This window comes from Coturnix japonica, chromosome 2 (assembly GCF_001577835.2).
Source record: "Coturnix japonica isolate 7356 chromosome 2, Coturnix japonica 2.1, whole genome shotgun sequence".
Classification (NCBI taxonomy): Eukaryota; Metazoa; Chordata; class Aves; order Galliformes; family Phasianidae; genus Coturnix; species Coturnix japonica.
This window is the reverse complement of record NC_029517.1, coordinates 79,056,717-79,080,309: the sequence shown is the minus strand read 5'-3', so window position 1 is coordinate 79,080,309 and position 23,593 is coordinate 79,056,717. Positions and strand designations below refer to the sequence as shown.

Here is a 23,593-nt window from a genome sequence, read left to right as displayed (position 1 = left end):
ACTGAGCCTGTATTAGTTCTGTGCATGTATATTTATGTTGTGGAAAGATAGAGGGGATATAAAAAGAACTGTTTCATATGAAAAAAAGCCGCCTGCCTGCTTCATCCGTGATGTGGTCATTTGTCATCCGCTAAATATTACGTCCTGCCCAAGGAAAAATGTCACAAATATGGGAAATTCTTGGACCAAATGCTTGATGCACTTGGATAGAGAGGGAGCGTGACAATAAACCATGAGTCCACTAAACACACACACAACATTATCAAAGGTGGTGAAAAATTATCAGAAATTATCATGAATCCATCCTCTCAGTAACGTTCCATTACTGTGCCCTCAGCACATACCCACAGGCACTGGTTGCATCTCTCTTTTGCCATTTCCCAGCAGAAGCCGTAGGACAGAGGTTCAATGAGATACAATGGTATCCTGATGAAGACTTACAAGGAAAAGTTGGGTTTTTTCTTTCTTCTTTATTTGGTGATTAAGGTTTTAGGAGTCTTTTAAGACTTATCTGTCACTAATTTTAATGATTACATGTTTCTGGGGGAAAATGAAAAAGCATTACTTCTGCAAGCAAGCGTGCTCAAATTCTACATTAATGGAAAAAGAACCAATATGTCTTTGTAAATATTTGCTATATCTGATGAGTACAGCATTACCATCGTTTTTATACCAATGAAATAAATCATAAATAAAGCCCCATGGGTCTCATTTGCAGTCTGAAATGGATAACTAGAATAAGTCAGACAATAAAATAAGAAGTGAATGATACCAGGTAGAAAAAAAAACCCACACAGCTGGGAGTTAGAAATTATAGTGCCACAGACTGTGTAAATCAGATAAAATTTAACACGCTGAAATAGTTTAATGATTGCTGGGGCGTTTTTTTGTTTGTTTTTTGTTTTGTTTTTCTTTTTTTTTTTTTTAACTTGATTAAGACCAACAGATTTGGGTCATATTGATAATTACAGTTGGAAAAAAAAGCCAGTGGGGAAGGCAAGATGCGCAGTAAAGTCTACAACATGAGTACCTGTGTGCCTCTGGTGAGTTCACTACTTAGCAATGTGCTGGGGGGGGGTCTTTCTCATGCATCATATTGGCATATACAGCTCATCCACTAAATGTAAACCCTTCTGATAGAGACGATCACAATCAGTGACTGTGCCCCAAGTAAGTGGCAGGTTTATTTGCAGTGTTTTGTACTCCCCAAACCAAATCTCTAAAATCCATTTCCATCAAAAAGCTGAAGTAGCCGTAAGGCAGTGTCTAATATATAATTAGTACAATATAAAACGTCTGGGGCTAAATTCTCAACCAATGTAAAACAGCTAAGCTCGACTGGAGTTTAGTGAGATATTTTGTTCATTTATAGAAGCAAGGATCTGGAACATCACACCAATTTCTTCTTGTTTGACTGAAACTACTCACACTCAGTTCTGTCAACTACCTTCAAATATTTTGATTAAGGTTTTTGTAAGTGCAGAGGAGTGGATGGGCGAGGGAGCCGAGTAAATTATGGATTGTCATTTGGTTTCTGCCAACTTAAATCTGGTTTGGTTCACATGGAGGAGGTTGTTTTGATGATTTCCTAACAGCCCTTCATAAGCCTTAGAAAATAACCATTCAGTTTTTCACTCCTGATTCTTTTTCATCATGACAGGGTTTGTGGTGGAGGGTGAGAACCCATATACCATATTTCACATCTAAACGTATAAAAGCAGAACTGCATGGGAATGCCAAGTGGCACCGTACTTTTATTTTGGTGTTGCCCAAGCAAATCATGTCCAGCAAGTGAACCCCAGAAAAACAATGGTGTATTTAGCTCATAGCTACTTTTCAAGCAAGATGCATTTGATGTGCAAACATGCCATGGTTACCATCGTTTACATACATGCATGCTGCTGGTATGTGAGTGAACTATGCAGTAATACTTGAGGCTTAAAACAAAAAGCACCCACGTGTAACTCCACAATCACTCGCAAGTGTTTGTGCAGGTTAAGTGCATGGTAACTGAAAGTGCAGAGCATCTTCTTATTTGATGACTTGAATAACACCACTGCATGTAATTATCAGTACTGAGATCCTCTTAGTTAAGGGTCTGTTAAGACGCCCTAATAGGGAAAATCCTTGAAGATTTATTCATCTGCTATGCAAAGACCTAAGAAGAGACACGTTTCAACAGACATTATTATAGAGGAGGTAAAGCCTACACACCAGCTTGTAAGTGAGAGCAAGTTTCCTCCACTGATTACAGCAGGTCTGCCACGTCAGTGCCGCTGAGTCAGAGCCCCAGATTAATGCCAGAAATGCTCTGTGCAACAGCCAGCAGCAAGGAGGAAGGTCACAGCCAAGGTTACTGTGTCACTCCTTCAGGACAGTGCTCTTAAATAAACTATGAGGATCATTTGTCGCTGTCCTCACCACCTACATTCTTTTCTGTTCACGTCCAGCTTGCTTGGCTGGGGTGTGGGGAGGGAAGGCATTCATCAATAGGAATGGAAATCTGAATTATTCAGACAGCTGAGCTGCATCAGAAGCAAAAGTGAGGTATACCTTTTGTACCTGTACCCTTTGCTAATGTAACCCAGCAGCAAAAGCATCTCATTCTGCACCCTTAAGAGATTTCTCTGCATATCCTGTCAAATATGCCAGAGGGTAGAAACTCACCCTGCTCCTTTCCAAAGCAGACATAAATCTCTGTATGGGAGAAGGCATGTAAAATAAGGCAGCCCAGCCTGAGAGAGAAGACAGAAGCAGTACAGATGAAGAAAACTGCCCTCATCAGAACACCTTCTGAGGAAAAGAAGCAATTTGGAGACTCTCCCATGGCCATGTCATGCACAAGGGATCAGACAACCTTCCCCTTGCCCTTCTCTGACACAAAGACCTTTCCAAACCTGCAGCCAGGGAGCTTTATGCTATCTTTGTCTACAGCTCTTTCCACCCAACTTCGCCCTTACATTGCTAGGATCTAAATGAGACCACCTGACTGAAAGACCTTCCACCCATCAAACACCATGCTCATATTTTATGGCACCAGCTACAGCATGTTTGCATAAATATTCTTATTTCTTTTTAAAACACTTACTTTAGGTTCTAAGCTTTCTGAGACTTGTATTTTGGGGATTTTCTCCCATAAGCAAATGCTAAAATCTTTGTCTTTCTCAGGAATCCTTTTTGTAACCCCATTACTGAGGGTGCTGGGGCTGAGACAACCTGTTTTTCCGAAAGTTCCAGCAAGACATATGAGTTCATAATCACCGATGATATCAAATGCACTTAATAGTCTATGAACATTTACCTTGCAAAGAATTATTCATGTATACTGAATGATGTCACAGAACATCTTTAACAAATTATGCACTGCTATACTGCTAACAACTATTTATACAAAGGGTTCAGAGTTGCACCAGGCCACAGGCTATTCATTAGCCATGAATATGAATAGTCATGTTATTATTATAGAAAACAAAATGTTAGATGCTCAACAAGGATGGTACATTTGGACATGTTAAAATTGAAGACAGTAGCAAAATCCCAGTAGAAGCTGTTAGTTGATTAGTAATCAGGACTTAATGCATTACATTTTTGTGACCCTAACTAATGTATGACATGAATATGGAAAAGTCAAGGATCTCTCTGGTATAGTTGTCCTTTCGTCTTCAAGATGACACTCCACTGTATCTCCTAAAGGCTGTTCTGGAGTTTGCTTTCAAACAGCTCAGTCAGGTGGGATTTATGGTGGTCTTTGAGGCTCCTTGGGAGAACAGGGCTGTGATCCCAACTGTAGAGCCTTAAATTGCTCACATCAGTATTCACTCTATTGCTCAGTAATAAAAGTAATTATATATAAATAGACATCAATATATATGATATATTCAGTTGACATTGATCCTAAGGGTCTGGCAATTAACCAGAAACAAGTTTGAGGGCAGAAGAGTGAAACACAAACCTCATGGCTTTTATCTCTATGCCTTATTTACATGGATCACACTGTTCTCCAGAAAATGCAGCAGTTTAATGGACAAGAAAGGCATGAAAATAAACAATGTTCATTTTTCAATACATCTTTCAACTATCTTCTGTGTGAATGATTCCTAAAGAGGGGGCAGAGACGAGAAGATGATTTTCAATAATGCTAAAAAGGAAAAAGCCTATTTAGCATATTTTAATGCCAGCCTCATTTCAGAATCTCAGAGCTTGGCATCTTCACAAACAAGCTTTGAGGAGTTTGTGAGCTTTGTCCTGTGCATCCGATATTGGCAAAGATTTATAGCACAGATAAGACAATATTATGCAAAGCAAGCCCAATTGTTATGAGACTCAATCTTTTCTCCACAAAACAATTCTGCAGTTAAAGCAAAAAGTAAATGCCAACGTATATTTTCAAAGCACTATATTCAATTATAACTTTAAGTGCCATTCATCAAAGAGTTAGCTGCTTTCTTACTGTGTGCAAAGCAAGTTGCAATTCAAGTATATTAAGCAATGGACCTTTTGATAATGCAATGACTTGATGGCACTGCAACTTTACTATAGATGGAATGCTTATTAAATAATACCTGTGGAAGTCCCTACCTTCAAGAAGGAAGTAAAAGGTAGAAGTGAAAGGTATTCACAGAAATTAAGAGTTGTAGTCTATATAAAGCTTAAATTTTCTTTCTCATAACAATGTCTAGGACAAATAAATTCAATTTTTATGGCATTCAAGCTTGTAAAATGTCTGTTGTCATGAAATATAATCCAGAAAAGCTGGAAAGATGGCTTTTTAGGATGCAGCATTATTGCTAACTCATCAAGAAAGGACCAGAACATGTTGGTAACATGGTTCTGCCACTGTGCATGCATGATTTTAATTTGTATCTCCAGGCACTGCTAACTGTAGGAGATAACTGAAATCTCTACAAAAGTTCTATGACTAAAAGATGCACCTATAAATCAGTGTTAAAAATATGGAGGCAACTAAAAACTATATTAGAGGTGACTCTCAAAACTTCACAGTGGAAGGAAGGAATAGAGGGAGGGAAGAAGGGAGGAAGGAAGGAAGGGAAGGAAGGATGGAAGGGAAGAAGAGGAGAGAGAAGAGAGGGAAGGGAGGGAGGGAGGGAGGGGGGAAAAGGAGGGGAAAGAAGGAAAGGGAGGGAAGGGAAGGAAGGGACGGAGGGAGAGAGGGAAATGGGAAGAGGAAGGAACAGGAAGGAAGAGGACCAGGACAGGAAGGAAGGAAGGACAGGAAGGAGGAAGGAAGGGGATGAAGAAGGAAGAAGAGAGGAAGGAAAGGAAGGAATGGAAGGAGGAAGGGAAGGAGGAAGGAAGGAAGGAAGAAGAAGGAAGGAAGAGGAAGGAAGGGGAAGGAGGAAGGAAGGCAAGGAAAGGAAGGAAGGAAGGAAGGAAGGAAGGAAGGAAGGAAGGAAGGAAGGAAGGAAGGAAGGAAGGAAGGAAGGAAGGGAAGATGGGAGGGAGGGAAGATGGGAGGGAGGGAAGGAGGGAGGGAGAGAGGGAGGGAGAGAAAGAGGGAAGGAGGAAAGAGAAGAAGGAAGAGTAATAAAGTAATGCTGGGCCCTCTGATAAAAAATATCTTTTCTAAGTATCACCTTTTATCACCTAATTTATCCTGAGCATAGGAAGTACTTTATTGCATGAGAATATATAACCTTTCCCTTTTGATATGAGAGAAGCCTTCACTCACCAAATCTGCTTTTCTACTGCACCAGAACTGCATCTCCTCAGTTGCTACAAAGGAAAATCAGACTTGATATTCTAATATTGGTCAATGCCCAAATATACCTAAAATTTCTCTTAAATGAAGTCAATAGCAGACATCAACATGTATAAAACTTCACTAATGTATATTTAGGCCATAAAATAGTATTTTTATTAAAAAAAAAAAAGAATGACAATTAAAAAAATAAATAATTTTAAATAAAATTTTAGAGATAAAAAAATTATCTCTAGTTAAGATGCAGAAATCTGAAGAAGAATGAGATAATGGTGTGTCTCCACATTTCGCATTACTGAGCACTAACATGGAAATATAGCATCATAGCTCACTGAATGGCCTGAAATCTGGATAAATCATTTCTGTTACTCTTTTCTCCCACTTTTCCTCAGCTAGTCTCATGCGTTATATCCAACTGTGGCACTGCTGGACAAGATGGACAGACTTTAGAACATCAGTTGTAAATAGCCTCTAGCACAACGGATTGCAATCTGGATGTTGAGCACTGAGCTTCAGTCAATCCTAAAATGAGTCATATGCATGTTTTGCAAAGCTGACTTGAGCTAACTTATTTCTTTTTACCTCTTTCTCCCAACTTTCTCACATTACCTCTCTACAAAATCCATGGAAGTTAAATAAAAATAAAAATCACTATTGTCCAATAAACACTTTGTATGCCTTTTTAAAATTTACATCTTTTGAAACGCTGACAAGGCAACTTATTTAAATTCCAGCATTTGAGGAAAAATCAGTCTTAGCCTGACAAGTTCTCAAGAGTGAAAGTGTGAAAACTGTACCTACAGATCTGTGTCCCATGTGTTCACAATATGTCATTCCCTATAAGCAAATACTGAGTTTACTTCACAACAATCCATCTCTAGCTTTCAGATGAAGACAACAGAACGAGTTTGGTTCATAGGTGAGGTTTTCATAGAGTTGCAAAGCTGAAAATCCCAGACCTCTACCCAATCCTCTCAACCATGCAAACTTCCTTTAAGCAGTTTAATTAATCCCAATGGATTCCTTGAAACATGTGGACTATTATGGAATTAAAAACCAGTGTTTGGAGGGAAGGAATCTGCATCCCTCACAACAGGCTAAATTTTCTTCCCAGTCAACTACTCCAGCTGCACATCTGTTATCATACAGTACATGTCAAACCTGTTCTCAGAACCATCGGCACAAAAGGACGTGACAGACTCAAGTGGGTGAAATGAATAAGGAGTGACATTTGGAACATTAATAATGCTAACTGGAGAGATTAATCATGGACTCCAGCCCCTGCTACTCTACCGAGTGACTGTTTCCATGCCTAGAAGTGGTTTACTTCTCTCTTCCCTTTTTAGTCTGAATTGTGGAACTAACGCTTTTGCAACTGTGATAGACAGAGGGAGAGCTGCAGCATCATAGAGATACGTACCTGAAGGCTTGTTTGCCTAAAGGCTTCTTTATTTTCTGTCACATTTTGATTCAGTAAAATACACCACTCCTCCCTCCAGGCTCTATCTGATATTATACGTACTTTTAATACTGCCAGTTACCTATGGTAATCTGTCCTGACTATTACAATACAATATCATTTAAAGATTTGAATTCTAGTTTAGTAGTCACCTCTCTGCAACTCATTGGGTCTATTTGTCAGGTAAAGTTACTTCATCTGAAAATTTCCAAAGCAGGAAATTAATAGAACATCTGCCTACTCATCATCTCTTCACTGTACAAAATTCATCTTTATAAGCTTCCCTTCAAAACCAGTGTAATCTGATTATAAGCATCTAATGACAACTTATCCCCAAAATAAGTTGAACAATACCTCTTCTTCCCCAAGTCTCGGACATGACATAATTCAGACTGGAAGCAATGAGTCTATAACAAAATTAAAAATCAAAATCCTAAGGAGAAGTCAATTCATATTTTGGTAAAAGGCAGGGATGAGGTTCTGCCATTTTGATGTGGATGCACAATACTCCATTCTGTGTGAAGCCCTGTCTATAGCATCAGGACTTCCCAAGGACTAACACATTGGGTAGCCTGAGTCAGAGCAACTGAGTCTGACTGAAACTGAAAAATACATTAGAAATGCAGCAAGTTATTACTGCAGCCATTTTCTGACTAACTTGCCAACTTCACAACGTTCTGTAATATCATCTGAAATTAATTCATCTGAAATGTCTATAAATTTTCTGTGCTTCAGAACAAAATAAGTTAAACATTCAGATACATGCATTTTTTTTTTTTGTCTTGCCTTCCTTTTCTTTCCTGCACTTCAGTTTGCTTTCCATTCATTTCCTTACTTCTGTCACGCAATATTTGCTAGCAAGTTTCATTCAACTCTTTCAGAATGCTACCTTCTTCCTGAAAATTTTTCATGAGAAAAGTTTGCAGGTGCTACAATTAAGTCAACCCAGTACAGAATCACTTCTGATTTTCAACAAACTGGCAGCTTTTTTTCTCATCACCTTTTCCCCCCCTTTCTACAATTAACAAAATGCAAGTATTTGTTAGATCAATATGGAAAAATACATTTCACTTTGGAATGAATTGATGGGTTTTCTAAAACTCACTCTGCTGAATCTAATTCACATATGAATGACAATGAGCAATTGCATATTTACTGAAGAGAAGTTCATTTTCTGTAACCATTCTGCATATGGAAAACAAAGTCTACTATAAGAGATATAAATATATATATATGTATATATATATTAGAAATATATTCTGAAAAAAACAGTACAGAATATTAATGGAGTTTCCATCACCATCTTAAAAGGTCTTTACATGTAGTCTCTATAGGGTTGGTTTCTCACACTGCAGTTCTGGATGCTTTAATGTAAATCTAACATTGGTACAATATAGTATTGCTGTTCCTCATTTACTTCTCTACAAACGTGGCTTTCTCATAGCACTTTCAGTCACAGATTTATGAACACTGGACTGCTAAACTACTTATCTGTCTGTCTCATTTGGCACATCTTGCCTTTCAGATAGGATCAAATCTACAAACTGGCAGAACTGCTCATAAAGCGAATTGCAGAGAACATCAGTAAGATGAAGGGCAGAGTTTAGAGCCTTCTGAAAACATTTATTATGTATGAATTAACTGAAACTGTTTTCATTCTGGGCAGATGTGTCTAGCAGCACTGTGAAACCTAATTAACTATTTGTCTTACTGATATTGGCTTACAAATAGACTTGATAGGGCAAAGTTATTTACCAAATTGAAAGAATTGCCTCATTACTTTCTTTCCCTCCGGTTGTTGTGCTACAGGAAAGAGATAACACCTGCTCTATAAACTGGCTGTTTCAAGAAGACCAAAGTATCCACTCTGATTTATCTCCTCTTTAAATAAAATGGTCTTCATCTTTCTAATCTTTCCTTGCACTGAAGGCTCATCATTTTCATCAACAGGCTGTGGAATCCTCTTCAGTCTGCTCTATCTTCCATCATTGAGAGTTTCCAAGATAATATAATATCCACAGGGCAGAAGTGTCGTCATTTCCCAAAAGAGCTACTTAATCTCTTGAATATTATATCCCATTCTTTCATTTTCTTTCTACCTTCACAAGCTGAGCAGAGCTTCTCCTTCCAGGAATCCTTTCTCCAAGCTAGAGAGTAACCAGGATCCAGCATAAGACCAGAATGAGGACTAGGAAACAATTGTTCTGACTGGGATTTCAATTGTCACGTACATGGTAATGGAGCTCGTGTTCTTGTTCAGTCCTAATTGCAACCCATGGGAGGAGCAGTGAAAGTCCCGGGGAAGGATGGAAAGAAAGAAGGGCAGATGAAGAGACTTCCAGAAAAGCCTAAATGGGAAATGTTGCTCAAACTGAAATCAGCAGTAATTTTTTGAGAACCAGAGTTTAGCCTGCTTATTTCTGTCTCTTCAAAGTCAGATGAACAGCCTTATGTCAAAAAGCTGCCTTTGCCTGGCCCCATCACCCTCCATGCCCACACACATGCAGTGACTGACCGTATGTGAATTATCAGACTGTGGAGTCGCTCAAATGTGACCACTGTTTCCCATAACAAGCTCCTGAAATAAAGAAAATCCATCAGCTCTTTTCACTGTGCCTTTCTGTAGGGCAAAAACAAAAATAAAAATAAAATAAAAGCCTGAAATCTTGACTGCTGTTAGACAGGCCAGAATGGCACATGTTGTATTTCTTAAGATGCAATAAATAACTCTCAGAGAGTTGACTGCAAGAATTTAAGTATCCTTATGTGTTTGGATTTAAAAACAAACAAACAAACAAAAGTATTTTAAGCACTCTGTGAAGTGTCATTGAAGGTTTGACCACTCACACTTAACATTTTAAAAATCCCTCTTTAAAATCTGAAGGAAGTTTACTTTCTTCTTTTCCATAAATAATTCCTTTTAAAGATTAATTCCTGCATGGAATGAGATCAGTGTTTTAAATGAGTAAACATTGTTTCATAATCCGAGAAGTGACAAACAACAAAATATTTCCCCTCAAATTTATTTCTGTTACATAACATTAGGACTAAGTGAAAAATATCCAGAGAGACTGTGTGACATCTTACTAGACTACTAGTAGATAAAGAATTACATATACATATATATACATATATATTTGCTTATCAGATGAGAAAAAATAATCAAATAATCTTAATTATTAAAAATAAATAAAAATCGGGGGAAAAGTGATCTATCAAATTTAAGAAAGCGTTTAGCTAATGTTCAGAGGTACATCAAACTAAGTGAATTTCAGTTCATTTTAAGAAGCTTCAACAGAGCAGCAAACCTGCTGCTGATTATCCCCAAACTAACAAAAAAGAGGATTGGAATGTTAAACATAACAAACAAAGCCAAGGGGAAATATGAGTTTATGCAAGGTCATACTAACTAAAATGCAACACTTCCTTGCAAATGTATTTTTCCAGAAAGGGCAACTTCCCTTCTGCAAGGTCTGTAGCTTATTATTCTCTGTGATGATTCACACTGCACAATAACATTCCTATTTGAAAAACAGAACCAGTGCAATTTTAAAACAAGTACATATTTCCATCCAGGACACTGTAAGTTCAAGTAGACAAGCTGTCTGAACCTTTGAAGATCTATATACTTTCTTTGTCTGATAATCTACTTGGTTGTCAAGGCTTTCTTTTTCCATTACTGCTGTATGCTTTTGATAGGATACTAATATCACATCACTGTAACCATATAAGTTCTAACCCTGCAACCTGTGGTGTACGGTCAGTCCTTGCTAAAGTCATAAAGCAGGTAATAATAACAATAATAATAATAATAATGGAACTATTCAGCTATACTGGCAAAGTCTCAAAACTCGTGTTCCCAAATAGTATAGCTAGGGAAGTGGTGATAAGACCCAGGCAGCAAACAGATGCTAAACAAACGTCTCAGGAATGGCAACATGAAGTGACAATTCAAGCTACCTTACCACAGTGAGATTATTTTATCTCTCTGTACTGTGAAAAATAATACATCACTGCTGTTATTAGCAAGTGACAGAATGAGGTGCTGTAGTCTCCCATGCAAGAAGAAGTAGTTCGTAGAAAACAAATCTGCTTCACTGGACACATTATTTGCATGGGTTTCTTTCATTTCTTACCAAGGATAGTGTTAATCAGCTGGAGGTTTTGAGTATTAACCAAGCTGAATCCATAACGGGAAAAACAAACAAACAAAAACCAGGCCATGTGCTGTCTGCAAAACAAGCTTTAGTGTGGTTTAGAAATGCTCAGAGTGAAGCAAGACTGTTAGCTCATTCCAAGGACAAGACGGAAAACAGCCTTAAGGTGTCTTCAGTCATAACCATTAGTTTCAGCCATGACTAATTAAATAATGAGAACATTTCTAAGAAGATGTCCTGGAAGATTTCTCACACTTGCTGTGCAAGGAAGCTACCAGGAGATCTCTCTGTGCGGATCTAGTTCCAGTCTAGTCCCAGATCCACATTTAGACCTCATACATTACCACTGCACACTTCCCTCTAACAGCTCTGCTTCAAAGACACCCACTTTTAAGAGTGAATCACTTCTAGCTGGAAGAGCATTCAAACAACATTCACTCATTTGCTTGGTCATTCTTTCACTTTGTGAGACTGGTGGTTAAAGTTGCCAAAGAGGTGTCCTTGGAGACAGAAAGTTCTTCCCTTTCACAATATGTTTTTGCCACTATTTCCTCGCTTTAGCTTAGAAGAGCCCTTTGTTGAAATCTGTGTTCAATATAACTTGAAAGCAGACCATAACACAAGAGGTAAGTTAGAATAAAATAGTTTCTAAAACCAAAATGAATATGTAAGTATATATATACAAGTATGTATATATTTAAAATAATTTAACCCTTTGAAGCAGGCAGAACACATCAAATCTCCATGTGTTAGCAAGCCAAGATTACTTCTGTGTTTCTTCTTGCATTGCAAAATCCTCTATACAGACTTTTAAACATACCCACACAGATGTCTCCATAGCTTGGTTGTTCATCAAAACACAGTTTTTGGCTGTTCTTCAGCCTGAATTTACACAGTGACATTAGTGAAAGTCAGTCACCTACACATCCCTATGTTTGAGTGCCCTCAGCATCAAGGCAACAAGTTTGTAATGCAAGACTTAAAGAAGACCTGCATGCTTCTGAAGCCGGAGCCTATGTGGTTTTGTGAAACATCATGGGATGTCTACACGTCAATAACTATATCAAGTCCTGTGTCTGAGGACTGTGTCAAATTAATTGGTGGAGATGGGAGATACGCTTCCAGACTCTTTGGATTTAATGCACATAACACATGTGATGCCTGTTCTTCTCATCAAGTAATAAGATCTCTACTTCTCAGTGAGTCAAGCTCCAGTTCAGTTTCACTGCAATTCAAAACAAGTAACCTGCGTTATTCAAAAGAAATACTCATGGGGTAGGGAAACACGGCTGAACTGAAACACGGATTATTAAACACTTACTACACAGTTATGCCTGTTCAAGTGCCTTCTTCCTCAAAATTCTTGTTAGACATCTTATTTCCAGAAGAGTAGTGCCTAACAGTTTAAACTAACTTCACTGATGTCTTTCCGCTTCCTTTTAAGACAGATTTAATGGCAATTGAAAGACTCAAAAATGCAGGTGTTCTTTTTTAGTGTATTGAAAATCGATAATTTCTAAATGTTAGTAATTTTCTTTCCAATCAACAATATCAAATTACTGTGTTTACCATTGAGTACATACTTTCCTTTTTATTCTGTACCTGTATCTCTAGTTGAGATCCTTCTACAGAGAGAAACCTATCTTGTGCTCATAAAATATGATGTTTGGGTAACAAGTTTGTAATTCAGTCAAAGATTTTGCTGTGCCTGCGTACATATGATGCTTTGAAGGAAGATGCTATCCTAGTTACATCCTTTCAAACACCTGGCCAAAGAAATGTGAATTTGCTTTTATGACAGCAAAACGGTTTTCCAAGACAGTTACATACATGCAGACATCAAAAAGAATGTGTCAGAGAATGCCAGTCATTCTTTCCCATTTCCTTCAACACATGCAACTTTACCAGTTACAAGTCTCCCATCCACTCTCAATATATAGAAATCCAGATGTTGCCCATTGAAATGTAAAGCTACAGAGAGTGGAGACATTTTTTTCCACCTACTCCTTTTCCAGTTGCAACCACTATGCGCAGGTCTACAGACACTGTTTCTCAGAGCTATCCATGTTTTCATCACTGGATTAATAAGGAGAAACTCACAATTGTCCAGCTCCACATGGCAGAGAAGTGCACTTTTTCTAGTGATGTGATAAACTATTGGCAGGTTTCAGACACCACTAAGATTCTCCATCACCTTCTGACATTTTTCAACTGTCCTGAATCAGCCGCAAACCACTCCAAGTGTAACAACTCTTTTATTAATGTTTTAATAATGTCTGAGCATTAAAGTATAATAAAGCTGCAATCCAGAAATATCTTCACATTTATTCTTTAAACTATAATATAGAATATATCTACCATATATATGTATGTTAAATAATAAATATTATATATTTATACCTTCTAAGTGAAGGTTACAGGATAAATGATGATGAAACATCTTTAATTATACTTTCCTTCCGAAATGTTTCAGTTCTAAATTCAGATTAGAGCAGCTATGCTGAATATAGGACCAAATACTGCTCTCTAGAGATAAAAAGATGAGAGCTGATGCTGGCTGCCATTGGTCTCCCATTGTTTGTCAAGCACACTGTCAAAAAGCATGGCATTGGCCTGCTCATAAGGTCATGCAGACCGAATAATTGGGGTGCTCCACTCTCAGTGTTCAGCCAATCCAGCTGAGAACAAGAGTGAAATGAAACTGTACTGAATATGTGTGTTGGGAGTGTTTGTTAGGAAAGTCCTGAGAAAAATGGGAGAGCCTCTCTGTCATCACCAAAATTCAAGTTTGATCCCAAAAGAGTCAAAACCTTCAAGGATTTGAAGATTTTCATCACAAAAAAAATGCTCTGCTTGAATTTGTGCCACCAGTTAACTCACAACTCACTTTAAAAAGAGGACAGCAAATTTTATTCTACATATCCTCTCAGCTCCACGCTGACGTTTACAGTTTTCAGGTGTTTCACATGAGTTAGCTCCCTTCCAGGCCCTGATGTTGAATGATTTCCAGTGCTATGCATGCTGAGGACAATGTACATCAGGCTTTGAGGATAAGGCTCACACCTCTGGAAGCTGTAGTGCTTGGTCAGCCTTCCTACCACTTACCTTGGTAAGCTTTAGGACAGGACGGGAAAGAAATGCATCTAATCCAGAATCTAGAATTTTCTGTTCATCAAAGGCCAAGATTTCTGGAGATAGCAACAGAGATGCTGATTAGTGGTAACTGCTGTCACTTCAGTCTTTGATATCTTTAAGCTCTATCAATAAACATATTGGTGCTCAAGTTCTTTGTGCCTCATGAGCATTAAAATTGATGCTATAGTATGAATCAGAGATAGTTGTCTCCATTGTTTTATTAGTGCAGAAACTCACAGAAGATGTGTTTGTCATCACAATCTGAAAACATTCACTACATCACCGGGGAAAAAGAATATATATCCCGACTGAAACCTGTTAGAAAGCTGAACCATTTCTATAGCTTAGTCAGTCTAAAAAACAAATTAACAAGCTGTTGCTTTTCAGAGAATAAACATTACAAGAAAGTACTGATTTTCTTTTCAAAATGAATCTACTGGTGGCAAAAGATGCTGGACCGACAATAACTTAGGAAATCTTACTCATTTATTTGTATGCAACATGGTCAGCATTCCTAATGCATATTTTTATTTCATTGCCATGCTGTAGCTATTTACCACAGGAACACGCACCAGCAGAAGCAGGACAGCTTGAGAGTATATGCAAGCTGTAGGCCTTACAGTAATACTGAAGTGATGCACACAGTCGGGATGTGGAGCAGCGAGGAGAGGCAAAGGAGAAGTGCAAAGGAGAGCAATCAGGTGATTTTGCCAGGAGTTCTGTCTCCTCTCTGACTGCAAACCCCCCTGGGGAATGTATTTCTTCTTTTCTGGACAGGTACCCAGAACTCAAGCATTAATGCTTTAACTCCCAGTGCACTACATGATGCTATGACGTGGAGTACCAGTAACCAGAAATCATAAAACCATGACAATGTTGCTAAGGAGCACAGAAATAAGATAACTGTACATGCTAAGATCAATAACCTGAGAAGTAAATCATGATCTAACTATACCACTTCTGTTATGTTTAGACAATAGTTAATTTTTATATCTTAAGGTAAAGCTGTAGCTAGGTGAGAGGAAGTGTAGGTTTAAGTACCTTATGAATCTATGATTATTGGGAGTAAGCAGATATACAGAAAAAAAGCACAATCCCAAAAGGATTTCTGACCAGGTGCTGGAAACAGACTTCCAAAGTCCTGCCCCTCCATTTTGTTGAGAAAACAAACATACAGCAACAACAATGAACCAAAACGTACCTCTCTGCTACAGCTGGGGAAAGGAAATGGTCATGCACAACTTTACTCCTGAGAGCTTGAGATCAAGATCAATCTCAAACTGGGCGAATCTAACATGTGTATTCCACATATACAGGTTCATCTATCTGTACAGCCAAGAATGTTAGCATCTCCAAGTATAGTCAAATGAATCCGCAATGTAAACAGCTCAAATATTTTTATGAAGCCTTTGAGAAGCATCATATGTGCAGGTAAACGCAGAACAACTGGATGTTTCTACTAGAGAACCTTTACAGAAGGAGAATAATTGCTCCTCTGCAGAATTAGTCTAGCATCATCATCCCCAGGAGTATAACATTAATTCACAGGGAATAACACACATTCTGAAGCAGGGTCTATATCTCTTCCAACTCATCAGCAATTGGATAGAATTGATGGAAGGAGATGCACCAGCCATAAACTATAGAAAATTGCTTCTTAATCTTCCTTGGGGCACTGCTCTATGCATACTTTGATTTAGCTTACAAGTTAGGGAGCAGAGTGAATAACCTGTAATAAGTATATTAATGTGTAATTCTTTTTCAAACTAATGCACACACAAAGGAAGACCAAGTCCTTTGCTACTACTTAAGGCTTATTTTCCATTTTTTGTGTTAACACTTGGAAGCCAGCCTGTCAAAATACATTACTGGATATGCTCCCCAGTGCCTACAGAGACAGCAGGACACAGCAGGGAGCTGCCAATGTTTTCACAATAGGCTCCTGCAGATGTTTTCACCTTAAGGTGTGATAAGTACTTTGGTCCAGAGTGTGATATCCACCCAGATAAGACATAAAAATCTGGATGATTTCTTCATCTATCTTCTCAGTAAAATACTATATGTCAGTTATAACCACAAAACAGGCAAACAAAATGCATTTGAGGGGGAAAATCATTCATAAGTCTTGGATAATACACTGAGAATTTGCTAATGCAGACACAGAGCTTAATCAGTAGAGATCAAAAAGGAAGACTCTGGTGCGGCAATGAGGAAAGAGGGTTTATAGCTTTCCTATATTTGATAAGACTTCTTAGTTGTTCCAGTGTAATCTACATTAGAAGTGCACAATTTCTCTTGAGAAAAAGTCACACTGCTAGGAGATGGCTGATTTTCCCCTGGGACAGATTTGCCTGCCAAAGATGCCTCATCCACTGCGTTTGATAGAGTTTTAACAAACTGCCTTAGGATTCTTTGTTAAGGGAGATGTTGAAGACTTGAGAGATTTTGAAGGCTGTAAGCTTACACAGGACTTCAACTATTTTGCTTTCCCACAAAAGAATTCCCCACGTAAAAGCTCACTCCTGCACCAACTGCCAAAGTGATGTCAGTCATTAGCAACTTTTTTCTTTCTCTCTCACTTACCCCTCACCCTCCACCAATGCTGCCTTTTGGTCTGACCGCTACATCGAAGAGAGAGATGAAAACAATTCTTATTGATTTAAATTGAGTTTGAGACACAGCTAAGGCTGTGTCCTGAACTAGTCATGGAAATGCTGCAACCGTGTACATTGTTTTGTTCCTTCCTTCCTTCCTTGCTTTGGTATTTCTTCCCTAGGAACTCCTGGATATTCAACTGAAGTGCAAAGTGCTACAGCCTAGATGCTGCAAGTGGCAGTGAAATCCCCAATATTAGGGTTTTCCACTTGTGCAAATAAGAAGGAAAGGACAAAAAGAGATCATTCTATAGAGCAGCCCCTGCCTTTGCTAACAACTCCAAGCTCCATCAAAAGAAGACCCCTTCCTAGTGGCGCCAACTGTCTTCATCGAGACTTGGGAAATGAGAAGTCTGTTTAGCTGTACAGCACCTGCATCAGTAGCAGTTGTCCTAGCTGCCTCTCTCTTATGCTACCAGTGTGAACACCAAAGTTAATGCCTTTTTCACTAAGGAGGTTAAACTGGCTTCCATGCACTCCATGCAAGTAAATAGAACTGCAGAACCCCAAATTAAAAAGCAAATCACTTCAACGAAGCTGAAACTAAGTCTGTGTAAAGAGCTCTGGATATCACTGAAAGCCAAATTAACCCAATGGGAAGGTGTCAGGAGACTGGGCTTATTTTCCTCCCATGAGGCTTTCCAAATTTGTATGTGCACTATCTATCTCATTTGGCTCCAATTGGCAGAGATAGAAGTGCCAAAGCAACATAAGGCTGTAGTGCATCTAATCTGTATCACCTATTTTTAGACTGTTAATCACCTGGGTCCCTCACTAGTGAAAAACCTTTCTCTAGTAGTTATATATATATTATATATATTGTATATTTTATTTATTTATTTAATTAATTAATTAAACAAAGCCTAGAAAAGGAGAAGAAACAAAACTGCTTCTATTCAGTCTGTCTCCCTAGGACTTGATGGGGAAAACTTGTCAGGCCCTAGGAATTTCACAAAAGAAAGCATCTATACTTTTAAAAGTCATTTCACACAGATTTTACTCTACCCCAAAGGAAACAAATGTTGCAAAATAAGAGATTACAAATAACTTCTTCCAAAATGTTAAAGATATTCTGGTTTCTTTTCGGCTATAGAAGAGTAGCACAAATGTATTTCCATGATTCAGGAAAAAATGTTATCTAAAATCCCAAAGCAATTCTGTACATTGTCTGTAAAACATGAAGCTAGATGATACCACAATTACGTTATAAAAAATCCGTTTCATACATGGATAGAGGTCCAGTGCAAAAGCAGATGTGTGTCCTCAGCTCTGCTGAAATGATAATGAAGTCTGTGACCTAAGCATGAACATATTTACGAAAAACCTTGACATAGCTTTTTTATTGTGAAAGACACTTGTCATCACAGTATTTCAGTAGCACAAGCCACACCTGCCATGTTCAAATCTGGCAGAATCCATTCCTTATTGTGCAAGATCTGTTACTGTACAATACAATACAATACTGTACAATAAATTCTGTACAATCAATAATTTTTGGATGTATAATAAATCAGCTGAAAAAAAACCCACTATGAGAGATATATTAAATATTTTAATAGTCATTAATCATTAAGATCTTGCATTTATTGATAATTTTTCAACACTGTAATATGAGAAATGGTATAAAATAGACATTGATAAAATAATAGCAACATAAAATGGTAAGAAAGATTTCAACACTATTTAGTCTTGTTTCAGAACTGTTTTGAAATTACTGTTACTCTGGATAAAGTCCCATTACTCTTGTCAAGAATCCAAAATTTATATCTTCTTCTATCATCATATTAAGCCATCATATTAAGAAACAGCTGCTACATTTTGCGTAGAAAAACTAAGCAAGATTTCAAGAGCAAGAAAAAAATATGTTTGTATGTATAGAGTGCAATCTCAGTGCACCTTCCAGTTCTCATTAGAAAGGGAAAATGTCAGTCATTTTTTAAGTTTTCTTCTTGTAGAAAGTTCTATGAGCAAAAAAGCTGGAATTTTCTTCCCACTTCATCATGAAGTTTCTCTGCACACAGCAAAGTAATATTAGCTTCCTCCATGAACTAAAGCCCGAACAGCACTTAGCTTTTGTCAGCTTGCACCACGATACTTTATTCACAGCTGTGTAATGCTGCTGCAATGACTGCACTTAAACTACATTAAAAGATCATTCAGATTGCAAAGTCAAGCACCCAGAATGCTAGAAAATATCAAATTAAGGTTGGCAATGACACTTTAAATTGGCCATTCATGTGCAAATTAATTACAGGCTTTACTTAAATACCATTTTCATTTTTTTCCCAATGCATCTCTGATTCTGCACTGCACTTAATAGATAACACTCAATAAGTTGGTACCTTTTTCAGTGAAATTAAACATTCATTAAATCTAACAGAACTAGCTCCACTCGTAATATTACAGAAATAAGTTAGTCTCCATTTGCAACCTGCCCAGCAGCACTGAATTGAAAAATTAACATCAGTTTCCCTGAAATGCAGAGTTTCAAGAAGTCCTGCTGAAGTAATAGCAGTAACTGAGGAGGTCTCGGTGCCCAAAAGAATTTGCACTTCACACAGAATTCTGCCATATTGAGTTGTACATCTGCATGTGCGTGCTACTGATTAGGCTATCGACCTTTAATGCATCCTATATACATAGTATTGGAGACAATCCAGCAGTAAAGAAAAACTAAGCTAAGCAGTATTATAATTACTTGTAAGGCTTAAGGAATTAGGGGAATTTTTACTATTTGTAATTAAGATAACCTTGCAAGGTCAATAGATTAGCTATGAAAATTAAGTGGTGTCAGAATTAAGTACTATACAACTAAACATATTGTCAAATTGAGTGAGATGCTGAATGCCAAATTTTAACCAAGGACATTTTGATGTCCTAAAGCATCCGGAACAGGAAGAGACGATCTCCAGAGGTCCTCTCCAGTCTACGTTATTTGATGGTTCTCTATCAATAGCACTGACAACAGTCTGCATATATAATGCCCTTTCTATGACAATGAGCATGGCAATGACAGGGCATCCCCCACCTCTCTGGGTAACCTGTCCCAGGGCTTCACCGCCCTTATTGTAAAATACTTTTTTTTTAAATATCCAATTTAAATCTCTCCCTTCTTATATATAGATCTCTCTGAAACTAATGCTTCTATTTATTTCCATGGAAAATACAACAGCTACAAAGCTCACAATAACACTACCTGACAGAACAAATTCTCAGCTACAAAACACTATTTTTCAACAGTCATCCCCATTAGCTATGTTGTTTTTCCAGCAATGAACAAGAGCCTACATGCCACTCTCATAAAGCTCTGCACCAGCAGAGGTGACCTACTCTCGCTGTCAGCAATGCAGAAAAACACCACCCACCACCTCACTGAGCTCACATCCACTGTTTGGTCTTCATAGACATTCAGCAAGCATCCATGAATGTCCGTGGGTACCTCTTTTTCTGCATGGAGGAACTGAATTCCATACCACGTCTTCAGACACACTTCATGCCCAACACCATTTTATCAGACTGCCTCACTGCTACCAGCTGTCACAAAGCAACAAAATGTAACCAAACAGAAAGGTTCATCCCCTGCTGCCATACCACCAGCAACCACCTCTGATGTTATGGGAAACATTTAATAAAATAGGAGGCAGTACTTTCAGAGCAGTCCTTGTAGTCTGCAACCATCTTCCTCTTGTCCTGTCACAACAGACCTTGCTGAAGAGTCTGTCCCCTTCTTTCTTACCACCCCCCTTTAGATATTGAAAGACTGCTCTCGGGTCTCCCCAGAGTCTTCTCCAGGCTGAACAGCCCCAGCTCTCAGCCTGCTCTTGCACTGGTGAGTAACAGGTCCAATACTGCATCCCCCCTGGTGGGGCTCTCTATTACTTTGCTCAATAATTTCTCCTCCATGCACCCCAGGGGCCTCCCGGATTGCTTACAGATGGGTGAACTCCTTTTCCAGCAGATAACTTCACCAAAGGAGATGAAGCTAACCTATGAAGGAATTGCAAAGGGCTACCTGAGAGGTTCTTGCTAATCTCCCAGTGAAGGCAGTGAGCACCTCCCACAGGCATCCCACAGCTGGCTGCCTTTGGGTTGCTGGAAGTCTCAGCAGTCACACAGAACATGACCAAGGTTTCAGGTGCTCCAGAAAAAAGGCAGAAGCAATGCAGGACCTGGGAGTTCATGAAAGCCTCTGCTTTCTGTCTACTCTCCCTCTTGCTGACATCCTCTCCAGCTACTATTGCCTGAGCTACCCACTCATCACTTACCCAAGGTGAGTGAGATGGAAGAGTGATAGGTGACCCACGATCTCATTAAATATCTTGCTTCTCCAATATTGCTGTGATTAATCAGTATCGCAGTTCAGTGGTTCAGCTGCAATTACTAGGTGGAGACTAATGAAATTAGAGTTGTCTAGACAGCTGTGAAACTTCCAACTTTATGAGGAAAATCATATTAATATATTATTGTTACAAAATCATTTAAGTCAACTCAATTAGCAGAATGATCAATGCAGAAGTTAGCATCTGTTATTTCCAATTACAGTTTTGGTGTGGTTCAGACTTCACTTGGGTTCTTGCTCCTCAGGCTTTCTTGCACAACTTCCTTCTCAACAAGGAACTCAGGGAACACTGTTCTTTTACACTGCAAGGTATGGAAGAGCATTTCTCTTGCATAGTCGAGTGCTGTTTACTACCACTTTTGCATGATTATGTGATTACTGACAAGACTCCCCAGAGAGGAATGGAGAAGATGCAGAAGCAACAATGGATTGTTTTGCTTGAGCTGCCAGTAGCCCTCCAGAGCCTGGTAAAATATGAATCATAGAAATGCTTTCAAAATAATGTAACAAAGGAAAAAGAAGAAAATCCCCTAACAGATAAATGTGGGAATCGAAGGTAGAGACCTGTGCCAAGTCATAAACTTATGTGTATTTCTGGAGTTACCATCTCAGAGATATGCTACTTATTGCCAGCCTTCTGATGCAGTGCTACCCTGCCACCTCCTTTTCTAGACATCATGCCTCAGCATCAGTTGGCAATACACGCAAATTGTCCATTTAGTGAGGAAAGCTTAACACTGTAATGGTATGCTTAAACAGACTGCCATTTCAGATGCATTTAATCTTCATGATGTCATTGATACAAGATTGTAGGAGCTTGTAATGTACTTCCTCTATCTTCTGAGGCTCGCAGATGTTCTCCCATACAAAAGAGATGCTGAACACAAGCCTCTCTGATACCAAGGTTCTGTACACAGAAAATACATCCAAATAAAATATTGTACTGGACAATGCAAGAAGTGCAGGACACACATACAAAGAGCAGTCATTCATTCCAGAAACCATTTCAGGTCGAGCATAAATCCTATTGCAGCAGTTCCACACCTTTGGCCACAGATATCTTCATAATTAACATTAGTGGTACAGCAAAGGAAACACGGGGCAAAAGCAGAGTTGTGTGCAGTAGTATCAGCTCAAAATGCAGGAAAACATCTAGAAAGATATCCACCTTTTCTCTACTCTGCTGCTCACACTATGCAGTGCCCACCTGCACAGTTCAGCACATAAACCCCTGAATAAGCATTTTCCACTGACCTGTCACAGCTCAAGGACACTGCATCAGTAACTCACACCACCACACTGCCATCTGTCATAGCTGTTACGTAAGCAAATCCACAGCCTGTCCCAACTACGTCACAAAGGGTGGTCAAGGTAACAGTGAAGCTGCCAGTCTCTAACACCACGCAACAGAGAAGGTTACACTCAGTAGACCTGCAGGGTTTAGTCTTTAGGAAGCACTCTGCAGGAGTCTCAAATTCAGTTAGAGTCAACACAAACTAAAGATGCTCAGCATGTCATGAGACTAAGCCACCAATTAATGCTCCAGATGTGGAGGAGGAATCAGCTCAGCCCCAAAAATCTGGGCTGCAGAGAGTGTGGTCTGAAGCAAACAAGCAAAAGGGCTCCCAGGAAGGAAAAATGAACCTGGCAAAGAACCCCATTAGTCCTCCCTCCAGCAAGGAGGCAGTAAGTTAACTGAATCAGAGAGCTGTAATAGGGCCTGTTAATCAACAGGCTGCTGCTTCCCTTCAGTCTCCTGCAAAGGCATAGATCATTAGCAACACTACAAGCCAACAATCCATTTTTTTATTACAGGATGAGTAAGTGATAGGAGTTAGGACCAGCAGAGGGAACAGAGTGACATTTATTAAGGTTTGGCCTTCAAGGGCAAATATTTTTGTCTTCACTCAGGGGAATCTTCCACCAGCATCACAGAGGACTATCACTAGTACCAGAGGGAATGTGGAGCAGCAGTGCAAAATGAGCCTTCAAATAGGGCAACAATCTGTGGAATGGCATGTCATTGGGAACAAAACCAATCTTGTAACAGGAAGATCCTCCTTCAAATGCCCTAACAAAAATGAGACAGATAACTCACAAATACCTTCCAGTCCTCTGTGATTTAGTCTT

At 38.8% G+C, this 23,593-nt stretch overlaps 1 protein-coding gene and 1 long non-coding RNA gene across 9 annotated transcripts in view; both read right to left on the bottom strand.

Moving 5' to 3' along the window:
- The window catches only part of PDE1C (phosphodiesterase 1C), a 307,971-nt gene that overhangs the window by 118,472 nt on the left and 165,906 nt on the right, over positions 1 to 23,593 (bottom strand). For 2 of the 8 annotated variants that reach the window (XM_015855056.2, XM_015855057.2), the window contains exon 4: positions 9,694 to 9,756. The exons of the other annotated variants lie outside the window; for them this stretch is intronic. In XM_015855056.2, coding sequence (XP_015710542.1) covers positions 9,694 to 9,756 — 63 coding nt within the window. The remainder of the gene's footprint in view (positions 1 to 9,693; positions 9,757 to 23,593) is intronic. 8 annotated transcript variants of the gene reach the window in all.
- Positions 13,798 to 23,587, bottom strand: LOC107309890. The gene is made up of 3 exons (XR_001553382.2): positions 22,718 to 23,587; positions 14,441 to 14,523; positions 13,798 to 14,356 (listed from the first exon to the last, which is right to left on the bottom strand). It is a non-coding gene; the product is annotated as an uncharacterized LOC107309890 (long non-coding RNA).